Genomic DNA, 14,090 nt, shown 5'->3' on the forward strand with positions numbered 1-14,090 from the left:
TGGCATCATTGCTTCTATCTGGATTTGCTTATGTCCATTATGGCAGGCCAATGGTTCTTCAATAGATTGTGTAGCGAGAACATAAGCAACACTATCAACCTCTCCCAGGCACAAGGCACAAAAGCGTCACAAAGCTTCCTATAAAATAAATGCAGTATATCAGCCTAACTTCATTCTAGTGCCTCAGGCTCAGGGACAACATTAGTATTCCTACCAACTACCTGACATATACTGCAAAATGTATATATTAGAAGTAAAAAATATTATTTAAGGAAATGTGATCACACAGAAATACTTACCCATCTATGTCTGCCGTCTCTACATAACACAGGCTGTTTGGTTCGGAAGTGTACAATAAAAGCAGGTCTGCCTGGTAAAATATTCCATAGAAAAGTTAGCAGCACAGTACATTTCCATAGAAAAATATAAAAATGAACCTATTGATGATGAAAGCAAAGAACCTAACGCAATCATCAAATTATTTTGGACAAATGTTACATAAAACACTACGTAAATAATAGGATTTTGGTACTTACCGGTAAATCCTTTTCTCTTAGTCCGTAGAGGATGCTGGGGACTCCAACAGGACCATGGGGTATAGACGGATCCACAGGAGCTTGGGCACACTATAAAGGCTTAAACTGGGTGTGAACTGGCTCCTCCCTCAATGCCCCTCCTCCAGACCTCAGTTAGAAACTGTGCCCTGGAGAGATGGACATTCCGAGGAAAGAATTTATAAACACGGTGAGTGTCATACCAGCTCACACCACGAACATACCGCAGAACGTGGCATTCAATAGAAAACCAGCCCATGGCATGAAAAAGACACAGCCACATGCTGAAAGAATATGTAACACAACCTGTGTGCTAACACAACCAATAACAAGACACCTCATGCCATTGCCTGAAAAGCATCAGCAACAGTCTGACAGAGAAGAAACACCACAAAAGTATAACCAAAAACGATAACTGCAGACACAGTACGCACTGGGACGGGCCCCCAGCATCCTCTACGGACTAAGAGAAAAGGATTTACCGGTAAGTACCAAAATCCTATTTTCTCTTACGTCCTAGAGGATGCTGGGGACACCAACAGGACCATGGGGTCAATACCAAAGCTTCAGAACGGGCGGGAGAGTGCGAACGACTCTGCAGCACCTATTGAGCAAACAAAAGTTCCCCCATCGACCAGGGTATCAAACTTGCAGAGCATAGCAAAAGCGCTTGAACCGGACCAAGTATCCACTAGGCAAAGTTGACACGCCGAGACTCCTCGGGCATCCGCCCAAGAAGAGCCCATCTTCCCAGTATAATGGGCCTCCACCGACTTCGGTGACGGCAATCCAGCCGTAGAACGAACATGCCAAATAGCATCCAGATCCAGTGTGTAACCAAAATGGCGACCTAAATATTCAAATCCCTGGCTACATCGAGGGAATTTGAATCAGCTAATGCCTAAGTAACCACCGGCATCAAAATAGGCCAAATTCTGGGAAACCCAGAAACCACTCTCGGCAGAACTACTAAACAAGTTCTCAATTCCTTTCTATCCACACGAAAGATCAAACAAGGCTCTTGTGAGACAAAACCACCACATCCGACACACGCTTTACGGATGTCAAAGCCAAGAACATGACCACTTTCCAAGAAAGAAGTTTTCATAAAGAAATTATTAGGCCACACTCCCAACTCTAAACTTGCCTCCACACCGTTTTTTAAAGCATGGATAAGAACGACCTAGCTGAAAGGCTTCCATAGGAGCCTTCCTGGATACACCCAAAACACATAGTTACGCCCACTACAGTGGTAAAGTTTAGCTGTTACTTCTTCCTTAACTTAACGAACTAAGGAAAGGACTTCACTGGGAACACCCTTTCGGATTAGGATATGGCATTCCACCGCCACGACGTCAGAAGCAGCCTCGGTAAATCTTGAAACACGCCCTGATCCTGTTGTCACAGATCCTCACGTAAAGAAAAAGGTCAGGAATCTTCTATGAGTAAATCATGAACATCTGGATAGCAACCCTCCGTGGTAAGACCGAATCCAAGAGGATCGCCTGAACCTTAGTTCATCCCACGTTCATCACCTTCAAACCAAAATGAAAGCGGAGAGGCTACCTAGACCGACTAAAACCCACGGTGTCACGAGGTTGTCCACTGCTATAGCTTAAGCGTCCCCTGACCTGGAACAATAACCCTGAGGCCTCTCCTGGAGGCGAGACGCCAACATATCCAATTGCGACACTCCTCAAAGACTTGTCACGACTGTGAAAACTCCTCGATGACGACCACATTTTTTCCCGGATAGAGATCACGGCAGCAGAGGAAATCTATTTCTCCGTCGTTCACCTCCAGAACGAAGCTTGTCAATATAGCGGTTACCAGACTCTCCACCCAACGGCAAAACTGTGCATCTACTGCCATTGCCGCTTTGCTCCTTGTTCCGCTATAACGGTTCACTTATGCCACTGCTGACAAGACATTGAGCAGAATTAACACGGGCAGAACACGAAGAATACGTTTGTCGAAACTCTTAATTCAAGCGAGTTTATATCAGACAAGTTTTCCAACTCTACCCTATCTCCTGGAAACACGTCCCTTGCAAGTACTGCTCCTCCATCTCCGAGATCTGTATGCACGGACACCAGGAGTTACACCCGGGAACCCGAACCTTCATCCCTCTAGAAGAGGAGAACCGAGCAAACACCACAGGAGTGATGTCCTGGCCGTTAGGCTTATATTCATGTGCGTGTGCAGGTGAGGCCCGGACCACCTTTTCAACTGGTCTCTTGAAAACCACTCCGGCAATAAAGCCTCTCACCAAAAAAGGCCTCTCCGGCCGCAGCCAACCGGTTAAGTAACTGAACACCTTGATGGAGTGTCACAGGAAAACCAATCCAACCCTGGATCTACGGACCTCTTTTCACTTGGAAAAACCCCGAACGTTTACCGGTCATTATCAACTCTGAAAAAACCACCTCCAACCTTTGTGTTGTTGGAAACAACAGCCGATCCCTGTGTCAAGGAAAAGTCAGAGAGAAACAACGATTTTCACCTTTATACAGGGACCACCGGACAATGTTCTGATCCTGACGCACCTCTGTACGGCATTGTGTACTATCTTCCCTTCCAGAATGGAATGGCAAGAACTATTAGAAAAACAGTAAAGGGAAACAACCGTAACTCCAAATGTTCCCCTTTGGATTCTATAAATAACCCACAGGTCCCAGTCTATTTCCGGACCAACCGAAGCATAGTAGACAAGTGCCCGCCGGAGCGGGGACCAGCCCGATAGACTCAGCGACAAGTGGTGGATGTGGAGGAAACAGAAACTACATCCACTACTGCGAACCTAACAAGGATGCAGAACTCTTACCTTTTCACCTTCCCCTGACTACACAGAACAGAAAAAAGGACTGTATTGAACCGGCTAAAACGACCACATCCCACAAAAGAATGCGTCACCAACCGTTGTAAAAGAGGCTAACACACGAAGTAAGACTTACCAGAGGAATCCGCCGAGATTGATTGACCATAGGCCACCAAACAGCTGTATACCTTCCTCCATCATCTCCCGGAGACATCCTCAGCATTTTTCCGGTCACCCCTCTGTCACGTGGCAGCCTGCTGCAATGTTATAAGGTAGAACAAACATAGACAAGCCTACCCACACTGGGTAGGGTAATTCTATCGGATGCCTACCCGAATACAACACTCCCTCAAGTGCATACAGCGCAACAAGGTCAAAGTATAGAAATAAAATGTCACTTAGCTGCCTGTGTATCATCCTTTGCGACCGACTCTGCATCGGCCAGGAGTTGACTGTCATAATTTTCTCTCCGCGATGTGAAGAGAAGAATAGTCGGACTCCTTGAGAGGATTGAACTAACTCGTCACGGCCAATCTAGAGCTTAATCAACAGAGCGACGAATACATGATAAGAATACCATTATTTCAGCATTCATGGATATACATCAGGTAATACACAATAAAACACATATATCCTAACCATGCATATATAAACCTATATATACATATATACACATATAGATATAACCTATACGCAAGTGGATTGTCCAGACCTGTCAGGTCTATAGTGACGGTAATGTGTTGTGAATGTGTATGACCATGTACTGACACGCCCCCGATGTGGATCTACCAGGAACGTTGAGGTCGACAGAAACTTAGCAAATGTCGACAGAAAGAAATAGTAAGCGGGCAAAAAATAATCACGGAACCCCGAGGGGTCTGAGGGAAGGATACAAATACAATTCTGATAACACTCCCCCCACATATACCAATAAAAAAAAAAAAAAAAAAATATATATATATATATATATATATATATATATATATATATATATATATATACACACACAGGTACAAGGCAATAACAGCCTGACTATTTTTTTTATTTTTATTTTTACCCAGGAAATACCGTTGATGCCGACAGGGCATCCCCAAACAACTGTATCTCCGCTATCGTGTTTACTGTTTTAATCACACAAACACCAATTACTAATACTTAATTTCCCGAATCAAGCACTGCCATGCGCCGGCGAAGCCGACCGTTATCCCCACAGCAGCTTGTGACAAAGCCCTCACACCTGCCGACATATGTCGACTAACCAATAGTGGGTACAAACAGGGAAACCATGAATATATGTAATTATGCCCCCATTATCAAACCTAAGGCTATATGACACCTATATAGCTTTAAAACACTGTGCCCCCCCTCCAACTCACTATCCAGCAAGTCCTGGCGTGGATCTGAGGAAAATGGCGCTGATTTCCCTGTGAGGGCTAAGCTCCGCCCCTTCCCGGCGTGCTTAAGCCCGCTCAAAATATAAAAATATATAAACCCAAAAACTAGCTGGGGACCCTATATACAGGGCACCGAAGTATGTCCCCCCGCCAGTGATCTACTAACTATACGTATATATATATATATATATCCACATGCTATATGCTGCCCAGGGCGCTCCCCCCCAGCGCCCTGCACCCTGCAGGCCGGTGGAGTGCGGGAGCAGGGAGCGCAGCGCTACCGCTGCTGCTCCCTCCCGTTCGCGGCGCACTGGCGGGGCGGGCACTGAAGTATGTCCCCCCGCCAGTGAACTACATATTATGTGCTATATGCTGCCCAGGGCGCTCTCCCCCCAGCGCCCTGCACCCTGCAGGTGATGGTATGTGTGGGAGCAGGGAGCGCAGCGCTACCGCTGTCTCTCCCCCCTGCGGCACCCTGGCGGGGTGAACATACGCTGTGCCCAGGCACTGAAATATGTCCCCCGCCAGCATTGTAGACCCTCAGCAACATGCCCCCAGGGCGCTCCCCACCAGCGCCTTGCACCCTGCCAGAGACGTTGGTGTGTGGGAGCATGGAGCGCAGCACTACCGCTGCTGTTACCTCCGTTACTGAAGTCTTCTTTTCTTCCAATACTCACCCGGCTTCTTTCTACAGGCTTTTGTGAGGGATTGACGGCGCGGCTCCGGGAACAAGCAGCTAGGCGCACCAAGTGATCGAACCCTCTGGAGCTATTGGTGTCCAGTAGCCGAGAAGCAGAGCCGTTAACTAAGAAGAAGTAGGTCTGACTTCTCTCCCCTCACTCCCACGCTGCAGAGAGCCTGTAGCCAGCAGGTCTGCCTGAAAATAAAAAACCTAACAAAGTCTTTCAGAGAAACTCAATAGAGCTCCCCTAGTGTGTGTCCATTCACTCCTGGGCACAAAGTCTAACTGAGGTCTGGAGGAGGGGCATAGAGGGAGGAGCCAGTTCACACCCAGTTTAAGTCTTTATAGTGTGCCCAAGCTCCTGCGGATCCATATATACCCCATGGTCCTGTTGGAGTCCCCAGCATCCTCTAGGACGTATGAGAAAACATATTAATTTCCCCCTGAGTTGTTCCTCATGTCTTTTCACCCACACAATGGCGCTAATTCAGATAGGTATCGCTGCAGCGACAGTGATCGCCGTCTGAAATGTTTTGTGGAGTGCGCAATGCGCAGTGGCCGCACTGCGCATGCGCACGCGCAGTGGCCGCACTGGGCATGCGCACCCCAGGAGCCCAGTGAGATGCTACCAGCATCTCTGGCATGCTATCAACTCTGCCTCATTGACAGGCAGAGACGGCTGCGGATCAGGAGGAGGCGTGGTCCGGACAACGGCGGCGTGTCCAGACCATTGGGGGGGGGGGAGGGGGGGGCAGAGCGCAGATTTTAAACAGCTTTAAATCTCAATTTCCCAACCCTGACCGTATTCAGTCAGAATAGGAGAATCTGGCATTTTTAACATGTTTAATTTACCAGATCCCCCGATGGATCAACAATCATTCGGTCAGTGGAACGGCATTTCCACCAGGGTCGGGAAATCGCCGCGTAGATGTATGGGGGCCATAACACTAAAAATTTAAGTGTTTAATTGCTTTAAAAAAAAAAAAAAAAGAGATGTAAACCTGCGATAGACGTTCTGCTCTTTGGGAGTGAATAGGTTGTAAATTCATATGATGAAGGTCCAAAAAAAAGCTGAGAAAACTCTAAAGAAAAAACACCAATGGAGTAGTGAGTGAGTTTTCCAATAGACTGCATTGTATCAGATAACAAAATTCTTGATGCATTAGTCAATGCTATTACAGCGAGCATAAGGGACTTTATGTAATAGCCTGCAAGGCTCAGGCATGGGTTCAATTCTCACCTGGTTTTGCTTTTAAAATACAGGTTAACTCACTAGAATTGCACCTTTGCCTGAATCTAGCAGGCTTTTATATATGGCCCTAAGTTGACCAATAGGCCTGGTCAACCTGTGGCTCTCCAGCTATTGTGAAACTACAAATACCAGCATACTCTGCCAGAGTTTTGCTATTAGGGAATGCTAAAACTGTGGTAGGGCATGCTGGGATGTGTCATTTCGCAACAGCTTGAGTGACTGGTTGGTCAAGACTGCCCTTAGGGTCTTAAGTCTTAATTTCTGTCTTTGGTATTTGCAAGTGATCAGATCTGTGTATGGGCACCTTTCGGATGACTAAATAATAGAAGAAAGGAATATTTTCAACAGCATAAAATGAAATTACTCACAGACACAAAGTGGTCCTTTTGTAGCCGAATAATGTCTCCAACCTGAATGTCTTTCCACTTCTCCCGAGAAAAACTACATGTAGAGAATAACAAGATTTATGGTAAGAATTTACCATTGTTGAATCTCTTTCTGCGAGGTACACTGGGCTCCACAAGGATTAACATCGGGGTGTAGAGTAGGATCTTTATCCAAAGCACCAAGAGGCTCAAAGCTTTGACTGTTCCCAAGATGCATAGCGCCGCATCCTCTATTACCCCGCCTCTGTGCACAGGAGCTCAGTTTCGTTAACCAGTCCAATGTAGTAGCAAGTACCAGAGACGACAATCGTGAGTAACTACATACACCACACACTCACTATAGGAGAGGGTGTCAGCGGCTATTTCCATACCAACCCAAAGAAGCCAAGTGCGTCAGGGTGGGCGCCTTGTGGAGCCCAGTGCACCTCGCAGAAAGAGATTTAACAATGGTAAGTTCTTACCATAAATCTCGTTTTCTGCTGCGGGGTACACTGGGCTCCACAAGGATTAACATCGGGGATGTCCTAAAGCAGTTCTTTACAGGAGGGGACGCACTGTAGCGGGCACAAGAACCCAGCGTCCAAAGGAAGCATCCTGGGAGGCGGAAGTATCGAAGGCATAGAACCTAATGAACGTGTTCACTGAGAACCACATAGCCGCCTTGCACAATTGTTCAAGAAGGTCTGAAAGATTGAGTAGAATGGGCTTTAATGGTATCAGGAGCTGGACGGCCAGCCTGTACATAAGCATGTGCAATCACCATTCTAATCCATCTGGCCAACGTCTGCTTGTTACCTGGCCAGCCACGTTTGTGAAAACCAAACAGTACAAAAAGAGAATCAGATTTCCAAATGGAGGAGGTTCTCTTCACATAGATACGGAGAGCCCGTACCACATCCAAAGACCGCTCTTTAGATGACAACTCAGGAGAAGTAAAGGCCGGAACGACAATCTCCTGGTTAAGGTGGAAAGAAGACACCACCTTGGGTAAATAACCCGGACGCGTCCGAAGAACCACCCGGTCAGAGTGAAAAATCAGATAAGGGGACTTAAAGGATAAGGCATCCAAGTCCGAGACCCTTCTAGCTGAAGCGATAGCCAGCAAAAACAAAACCTTAAGGGAGAGCCACTTAAGGTCTGCAGATGCAAGAGGTTCAAACGGAGACTCTTGCAAGGACTCCAGAACCACCGACAGATCCCAATGGGTCACAGGTGGTACATAAGGAGGCTTAAACCGCAACACGCCCTGAGTGAAGGTATGAACATCAGGTAGGACAGCAATCTTTCTCTGAAACCAAACCGACAAGGCGGAAATGTGAACCTTGAGGGAGGCCAGGCGAAGGCCTAAGTCCAGGCCCTGTTGTAGGAAGGCCAACAGTTTGGCCGTACTAAACTTGAAAACGTCATGATTATGAGACGCGCACCAAGTAAAGTAAGAATTCCAGACCCTATGGTAAATCCGAGCAGAAGCCGGCTTATGGGCCTTCAACATAGTTTGAACGACCGCCTCAGAAAAACCCTTGGCCCTCAAGACGGATGCTTCAAGAGCCACGCCATCAAAGCCAGACGGGCCAAGTCCTGGTAAACACAAGGGCCATGAACGAGGAGGTCTGGTCGTTGTGGAAGTAGAAGGGGACGATCTAGCAAGAGGCACTCTAAATCGGAGAACCAGTGCCATCTGGGCCACGCTGTAGCGATCAGAAGTAGGTTTCCTCCTTCTTGCTTGAACATCCGTATTACTCTGGGCAGGAGTGACACCGGGGGAACACGTACGGCAGCCGAAAGTTCCATAGAATTGCCAGAGCGTCCACGAACGCTGCTTGAGGATCCCTTGTCCTTGCTCAGAAGACCTTGTGATTGTGTCGAGACGCCATCAGGTCCACATCTGGAAGGTCCCACTTGTCCATAAGAAGTTGAAAGACCTCAGGATGGAGGCTCCACTCTCCAGTGTGTACGTCCTGACGACTGAGAAAGTCCGCTTCCCAGTTTAGGACTCCAGGAATGAACACTGTGGATATGGCCGGCAGATGGCGTTCTGCTGATTGAAGAATCCGTGATACTTCCCTCATTGCCATGCGGCTTCGAGTGCCACCTTGATGATTGATGTATGCCACCGTGGTGGCGTTGTCCGACCGTACTTGAACAGGTCTGTTCTGAATCAAATGCTGAGCCAAGTTCAGTGCATTGAACACCGCCCATAGTTCCAGAATGTTTATCGGGAGTAGAGACTCCTCCTCGGTCCACCGACCCTGAAGGGAGTGTTGTTCCAACATCGCCCACCAACCTCTCAGACTGGCATCTGTCGTCAGCAGGACCCAGTTGGATATCCAGAAGGGATGACCCCAGCTCAATCGATGGTCCTGAAGCCACCAGTGCAGTGACCGGTGGACCTCCGGAGACAAGGAGATCAGATCCGGTGAGGCAGGCTGTCCCACTTGGCAAGGATTGACTTCTGCAGAGGGCGAGAATGGAATTGAGCATACTCCACCATGTCGAAAGCCGACACCATGAGACCTAGCACTTGCTTTGCCGAATGTATCGACACTTGCGCACGAGATAGGGAGCATCAAATCCTGTCCTGAAGCTTCAGGACTTTCTCCTTAGACAAGAACAACCGCTGGTTGTGAGTGTCCAATAACGCTTCCAGGTGCACCATGCTCTGAGCAGGAACCAAGGAAGATTTTTTCCAGTTGACTAGCCACCCATGGGCTTTCATGAACTGGACAGTCAGATCTAGATGACGCAGGAGCATTTCTGGGGAATTTGCCAGGATCAACAAATCATCCAGATACGGCAGGATCCTGACCCCTTGACGGGGAACAGCTGTTATAACCACCATTACTTTGATGAAACTCGCGGAGGTGTTGTCAAACCAAAAGGTAACGCCCGAAATTGGTAATGAAAGTTGCCCACCGCAAACCTAAGGTACTGCTGCTGTGACATTGCAATAGGAATATGCAGGTAGGCATCCTGTATGTCCAGGGAGACCATATAGTCCCCAGGCTCCAAGGCCAGAACAATAGAGTGTAGATTTTCCATACGAAACTTGGAGACCCTCACATACTTGTTCAAGGACTTGAGATTTAGAATGGGCTGCGAGGACTCGTTCACTTTCGGGACTAGAAACAGCGGTGAATAGTACCCCTTGCCTCTCTGAGCCAAAGGCACCTGTACTACCACTCCCGTGGTCAGGAGAGATTGTACCACTGAATGAAGAGTATTTGTCTTCACCGGGTCCAAAGGAACATCTGTCAGGCAAAATCGATGAGGGGGACGTTTCTTGAAGGATACGGCGTAATCGCGAGTGATGACTTCCCTTACCCAGGCATCGGAAGTGGTCTTCAACCATTCCTGGGCAAAACCTAGAAGCCGGCCCCCCACCCTGGGATACCCCAGGGGGAGGCCCGCCCCGTCATGCGGCAGGCTTGTCAGTTTTGGAAGAAGGCCGACGGGCAGCCCAGGCCCGCTTTGGTCTGGGCTTGGCAGGTTTGGAAGTACGAGCTTGTTTCGGGTACGCCTGACCTTTTGCTTTACCTAGAGGACGAAAGGGCTAAGAGAAAGTACTTTTAGCCTTCTGTGAGGAAGGACCCGTACTTGGTAGGCAAGCTGTTTTAGCAGAAGCCAGGTCAGCTACAATCTTATTGAGGTCTTCTCTCAAAAAGAATGTCTCCCTTAAAAGGAAGCACCTCCAGGGTTTTCTTAGAATCCATATCCACTGACTAGGATCTCAACCAAAGGATACATCGAGCCAAGATGGAGGTAGTGGCAGCCTTGGCTACCAGCACCCCGGCATCAGAAGCCGCCTGCTTAAGGTAAAGAGAAGCCATGGCAATATATGAGAGACATTGTCTGGCATGATCAGAAGCTTTGGAAGGAAGCTCCGCCTCCAGCTGCAATGGTTGGTCTATGCACAGCCCCCGGCAGGGCGTAAATCGCTTTCAAACAACCCTCCACTCGCCTATCTGTCAGTTCCTTCAGAGAGGTGATGGTAGTTACTGGCAGAGCTGAGGAAACTACCATGTGTGCCACATGACAATACACCGGCGGAGGAGTTTCCCAATTTTTACATAGCTCCGCAGAGAGAGGATAGAGAGCCAACAGTCTCTTATGCGGCGTGAATCTTGTTCCCGGATTTTCCCAGGATTCCTGATGTATGTCAGCCAGGTGTTGATAATGAGGTAAAACTTGTTTAACCACCTTCTTACGTTAAAATCTGTCCGGAATTTTAGAGACAGCCTCAGGTTCATCAGAGACCTGAAGACTGAGCCTGATAGCCTCAATCAAATCAGGGACATCCACCAGTGACTTCCCTTCCCCATCAGAAGCAACAGAGTCAGTGTCTATGGGTCAGTATATGCACCATCCTCCTCAGAGGATTTGTCTGGAACAGTGGTGGATTGTGAGGAAGTAGCGGCCCGTTTAGAGGACACCTTAGTCTTAGGCGGGCAAGAGTGAGACTTATTTTTTGTCAGCGAGCGGTTCAAGTGCTGTAACTGTGATATTTGATCCGTCCATGGCGGATTGACTGCTGCAGGGACCATAAACTGCTGCACTGGCATAGGAGGTCCCACAGGAGGCATAAGTTTTGTTACCAGCATATTTAATAATGTGAAAAAGATAGCCCAAGGTGGGTCATTAGTGGTCCCCGGTGCTACAGACCCACTGGGAGGTAAGGAACCCCCTGAACTTGAACTCTCCGTTGCCACGCAATGTGGGAGAAGCCCCAGTTCCAATGCCCCGTGTAGCTAACATAATAACAAGCTCAATATCAGGCAAACTAGTACAATCTTAGCAGCGATATTCCTAGCAAGAACTCCCGGTGTAGTGTGTCAGCACAAACCAGGAATTCAAGAGATATATAGTGACTATAAATCGCAAAGAAAAATACACAGCAAGTATATCTTGTGAAATACCTATATCAACGAACCTGACGCACTTAGCAACCTCAGGTTACAGAATATAGGAGTAGCAAGATGAGTGAAATACACAAGATGGCAGCCACGCAGCAGCTACATGCACACACACATATAGTCACAAGTGTACAATGCAGAAATTATACCAACAATAAAACTACACTGTACTAGCAATACAAAGTAATACTCAGTATAGCTATATGTATATATAAACAGTAGCTATAACCAAACACAGTAAGTACTGGATGTATATCACAGGGTGTTTGTACCCCACAACCCTGACTGTATGCACTCTTTCTTAACTAACACTGTCCCTTGACAGGTAGAATACTTAAGTGTCCTGTAAAATGCACAGCGCTGGTGAACAGGCGGCTTTACAGAGGATTTGCCCACAGGGCGCTGCGGGCTATAATTAAAACGGGTTCTATAGAGAAAAAAAAAATAGGATTTTAATTACCTACCAGTAAATCCTTTTCTCGTAGTCCGCACAGGATGCTGGGGTCTATTTTAGTACCATGGGGTATAGACGGTTCCGCAGGAGCCTTCGGCACTTTAAAACTTTTCAACAGTGTGAACTGGCTCCTCCCTCTATGCCCCTCCTCCAGAACTCAGTATAGGAACTGTGCCCGAGGAGACGGACAACTTCGAGAGAAGTATTTACATTAAACTAGTGGTGAGATTCACACCAGCTCACACCATACAAAACATGCCGCCTAACATGGCTTTCAACTTAACCCATGCTAATGTGCATGCATAACGCAACAGCTGTGAACATTTTAACACATTAGAATCTGTGTAAAAAGATAAAACGTAATTCTGCAGGAAAAATGAGCACTGGGGGGCGCCCAGGATCCTCTACGGACTACGAGAAAAGGATTTACCGGTAGGTAATTAAAAACAGGATTTTAATACCTACCGGTAAATCCTTTTCTCCTAGTCCGTAGAGGATGCAAGGGTCCACTTCAGTACCATGGGGTACAGACGGTTCCGCAGGAGCCATGGGCACTTTAAGACTTTTTCAGAGTGGGAACTGGCTCCACCCTCTATGCCCCTCCTCCAGACCTCAGTATAGGAACTGTGCCCAGGGAGACGGACATTTCAAGAAAAGGATTTACTTTTACGTTAGCGGTGAGATTCATACCAGCTCACACTTCAACCATGCCGCACAACATGGCATTCAACACAACACATGCCAACGAGCATGAATATTACAGCAAACGTGCTGAAACTTTAACAATTAACAACTGAAGGTAAAGTACGCACTGGGCTGGGTGCCCAGCATCCTCTACGGACTAGGAGAAAAGGATTTCCCGGTAGGTATTAAAATCCAGTTTTCTCATACGTCCTAGAGGATGCTGGGGTCCACTTCAGTACCATGGGGTTATACCAAAGCTCCAGTACGGGAGGGAGAGTGCGGATGTTCCTGCAGCACCAAATTTTAGGTCATCAACGGCCATGGTGTCAAACTTGTAAAACTTAGCAAACGTATTTGCCCCTGACCAAGTAGCTGTTCGGCAAAGTTGTAATGCCGAGACCCCCCGGGCAGCCGCCAAGGATGAGCCCACCCTTCTCGTAGTCTGGGCATTTACCGAATCCGGCACCGGCAATCCTGCCGTGGAATGAGCGTGCTGAATCGTACCTCTGATCCAACGCGCAATCGTCTGCTTAGAAGCAGGACACCCAATCTTGTTGGGAGCATACAGGACAAACAGTGCCTCTGTTTTCCGTATGCGAGCTGTTCTTGCGACATAAATTCTCAAAGCTCTGACCACATCCAGAGACTTTGAACCAGTGAAGGTGTCAAAAGCCACCGGCACCACAATAGGTTGGTTTATATGGAGAGAAGAAACCACTTTCGGAAGAAATTGCTGACGAGTTCGTAGCTCAGCCCTATCTTCATGGAAGATCAAGTAAGGGTTCTTGTGAGACAAGGCCCTAACTCAGGCACCCGTCTTGCGGATGCGAAGGCCAACAGCATGACCACTTCCCAAGTGAGAAACTTTAACTCCACCTCCTGGAGAGGCTCAAACCAAGGAACTGCAACACCACATTAAGATCCCACAGTGCCACTGGAGGCAAAAATGGAGGTTG

At 47.7% G+C, this 14,090-nt stretch overlaps 1 protein-coding gene across 3 annotated transcripts in view; it reads right to left on the reverse strand.

The window, feature by feature from the left end:
* ATP8B3 (ATPase phospholipid transporting 8B3) overlaps positions 1-14,090 on the reverse strand; it is a 937,871-nt gene that overhangs the window by 584,473 nt on the left and 339,308 nt on the right. For all 3 annotated transcript variants that reach the window (XM_063915843.1, XM_063915834.1, XM_063915853.1), the window contains 2 exons: positions 7,069-7,141; positions 300-370 (listed from right to left, as the gene is read on the reverse strand). In XM_063915843.1, coding sequence (XP_063771913.1) covers positions 300-370; positions 7,069-7,141 — 144 coding nt within the window. The remainder of the gene's footprint in view (positions 1-299; positions 371-7,068; positions 7,142-14,090) is intronic.

This window comes from Pseudophryne corroboree, chromosome 1 (assembly GCF_028390025.1).
Source record: "Pseudophryne corroboree isolate aPseCor3 chromosome 1, aPseCor3.hap2, whole genome shotgun sequence".
Taxonomy (NCBI): domain Eukaryota; kingdom Metazoa; phylum Chordata; class Amphibia; order Anura; family Myobatrachidae; genus Pseudophryne; species Pseudophryne corroboree.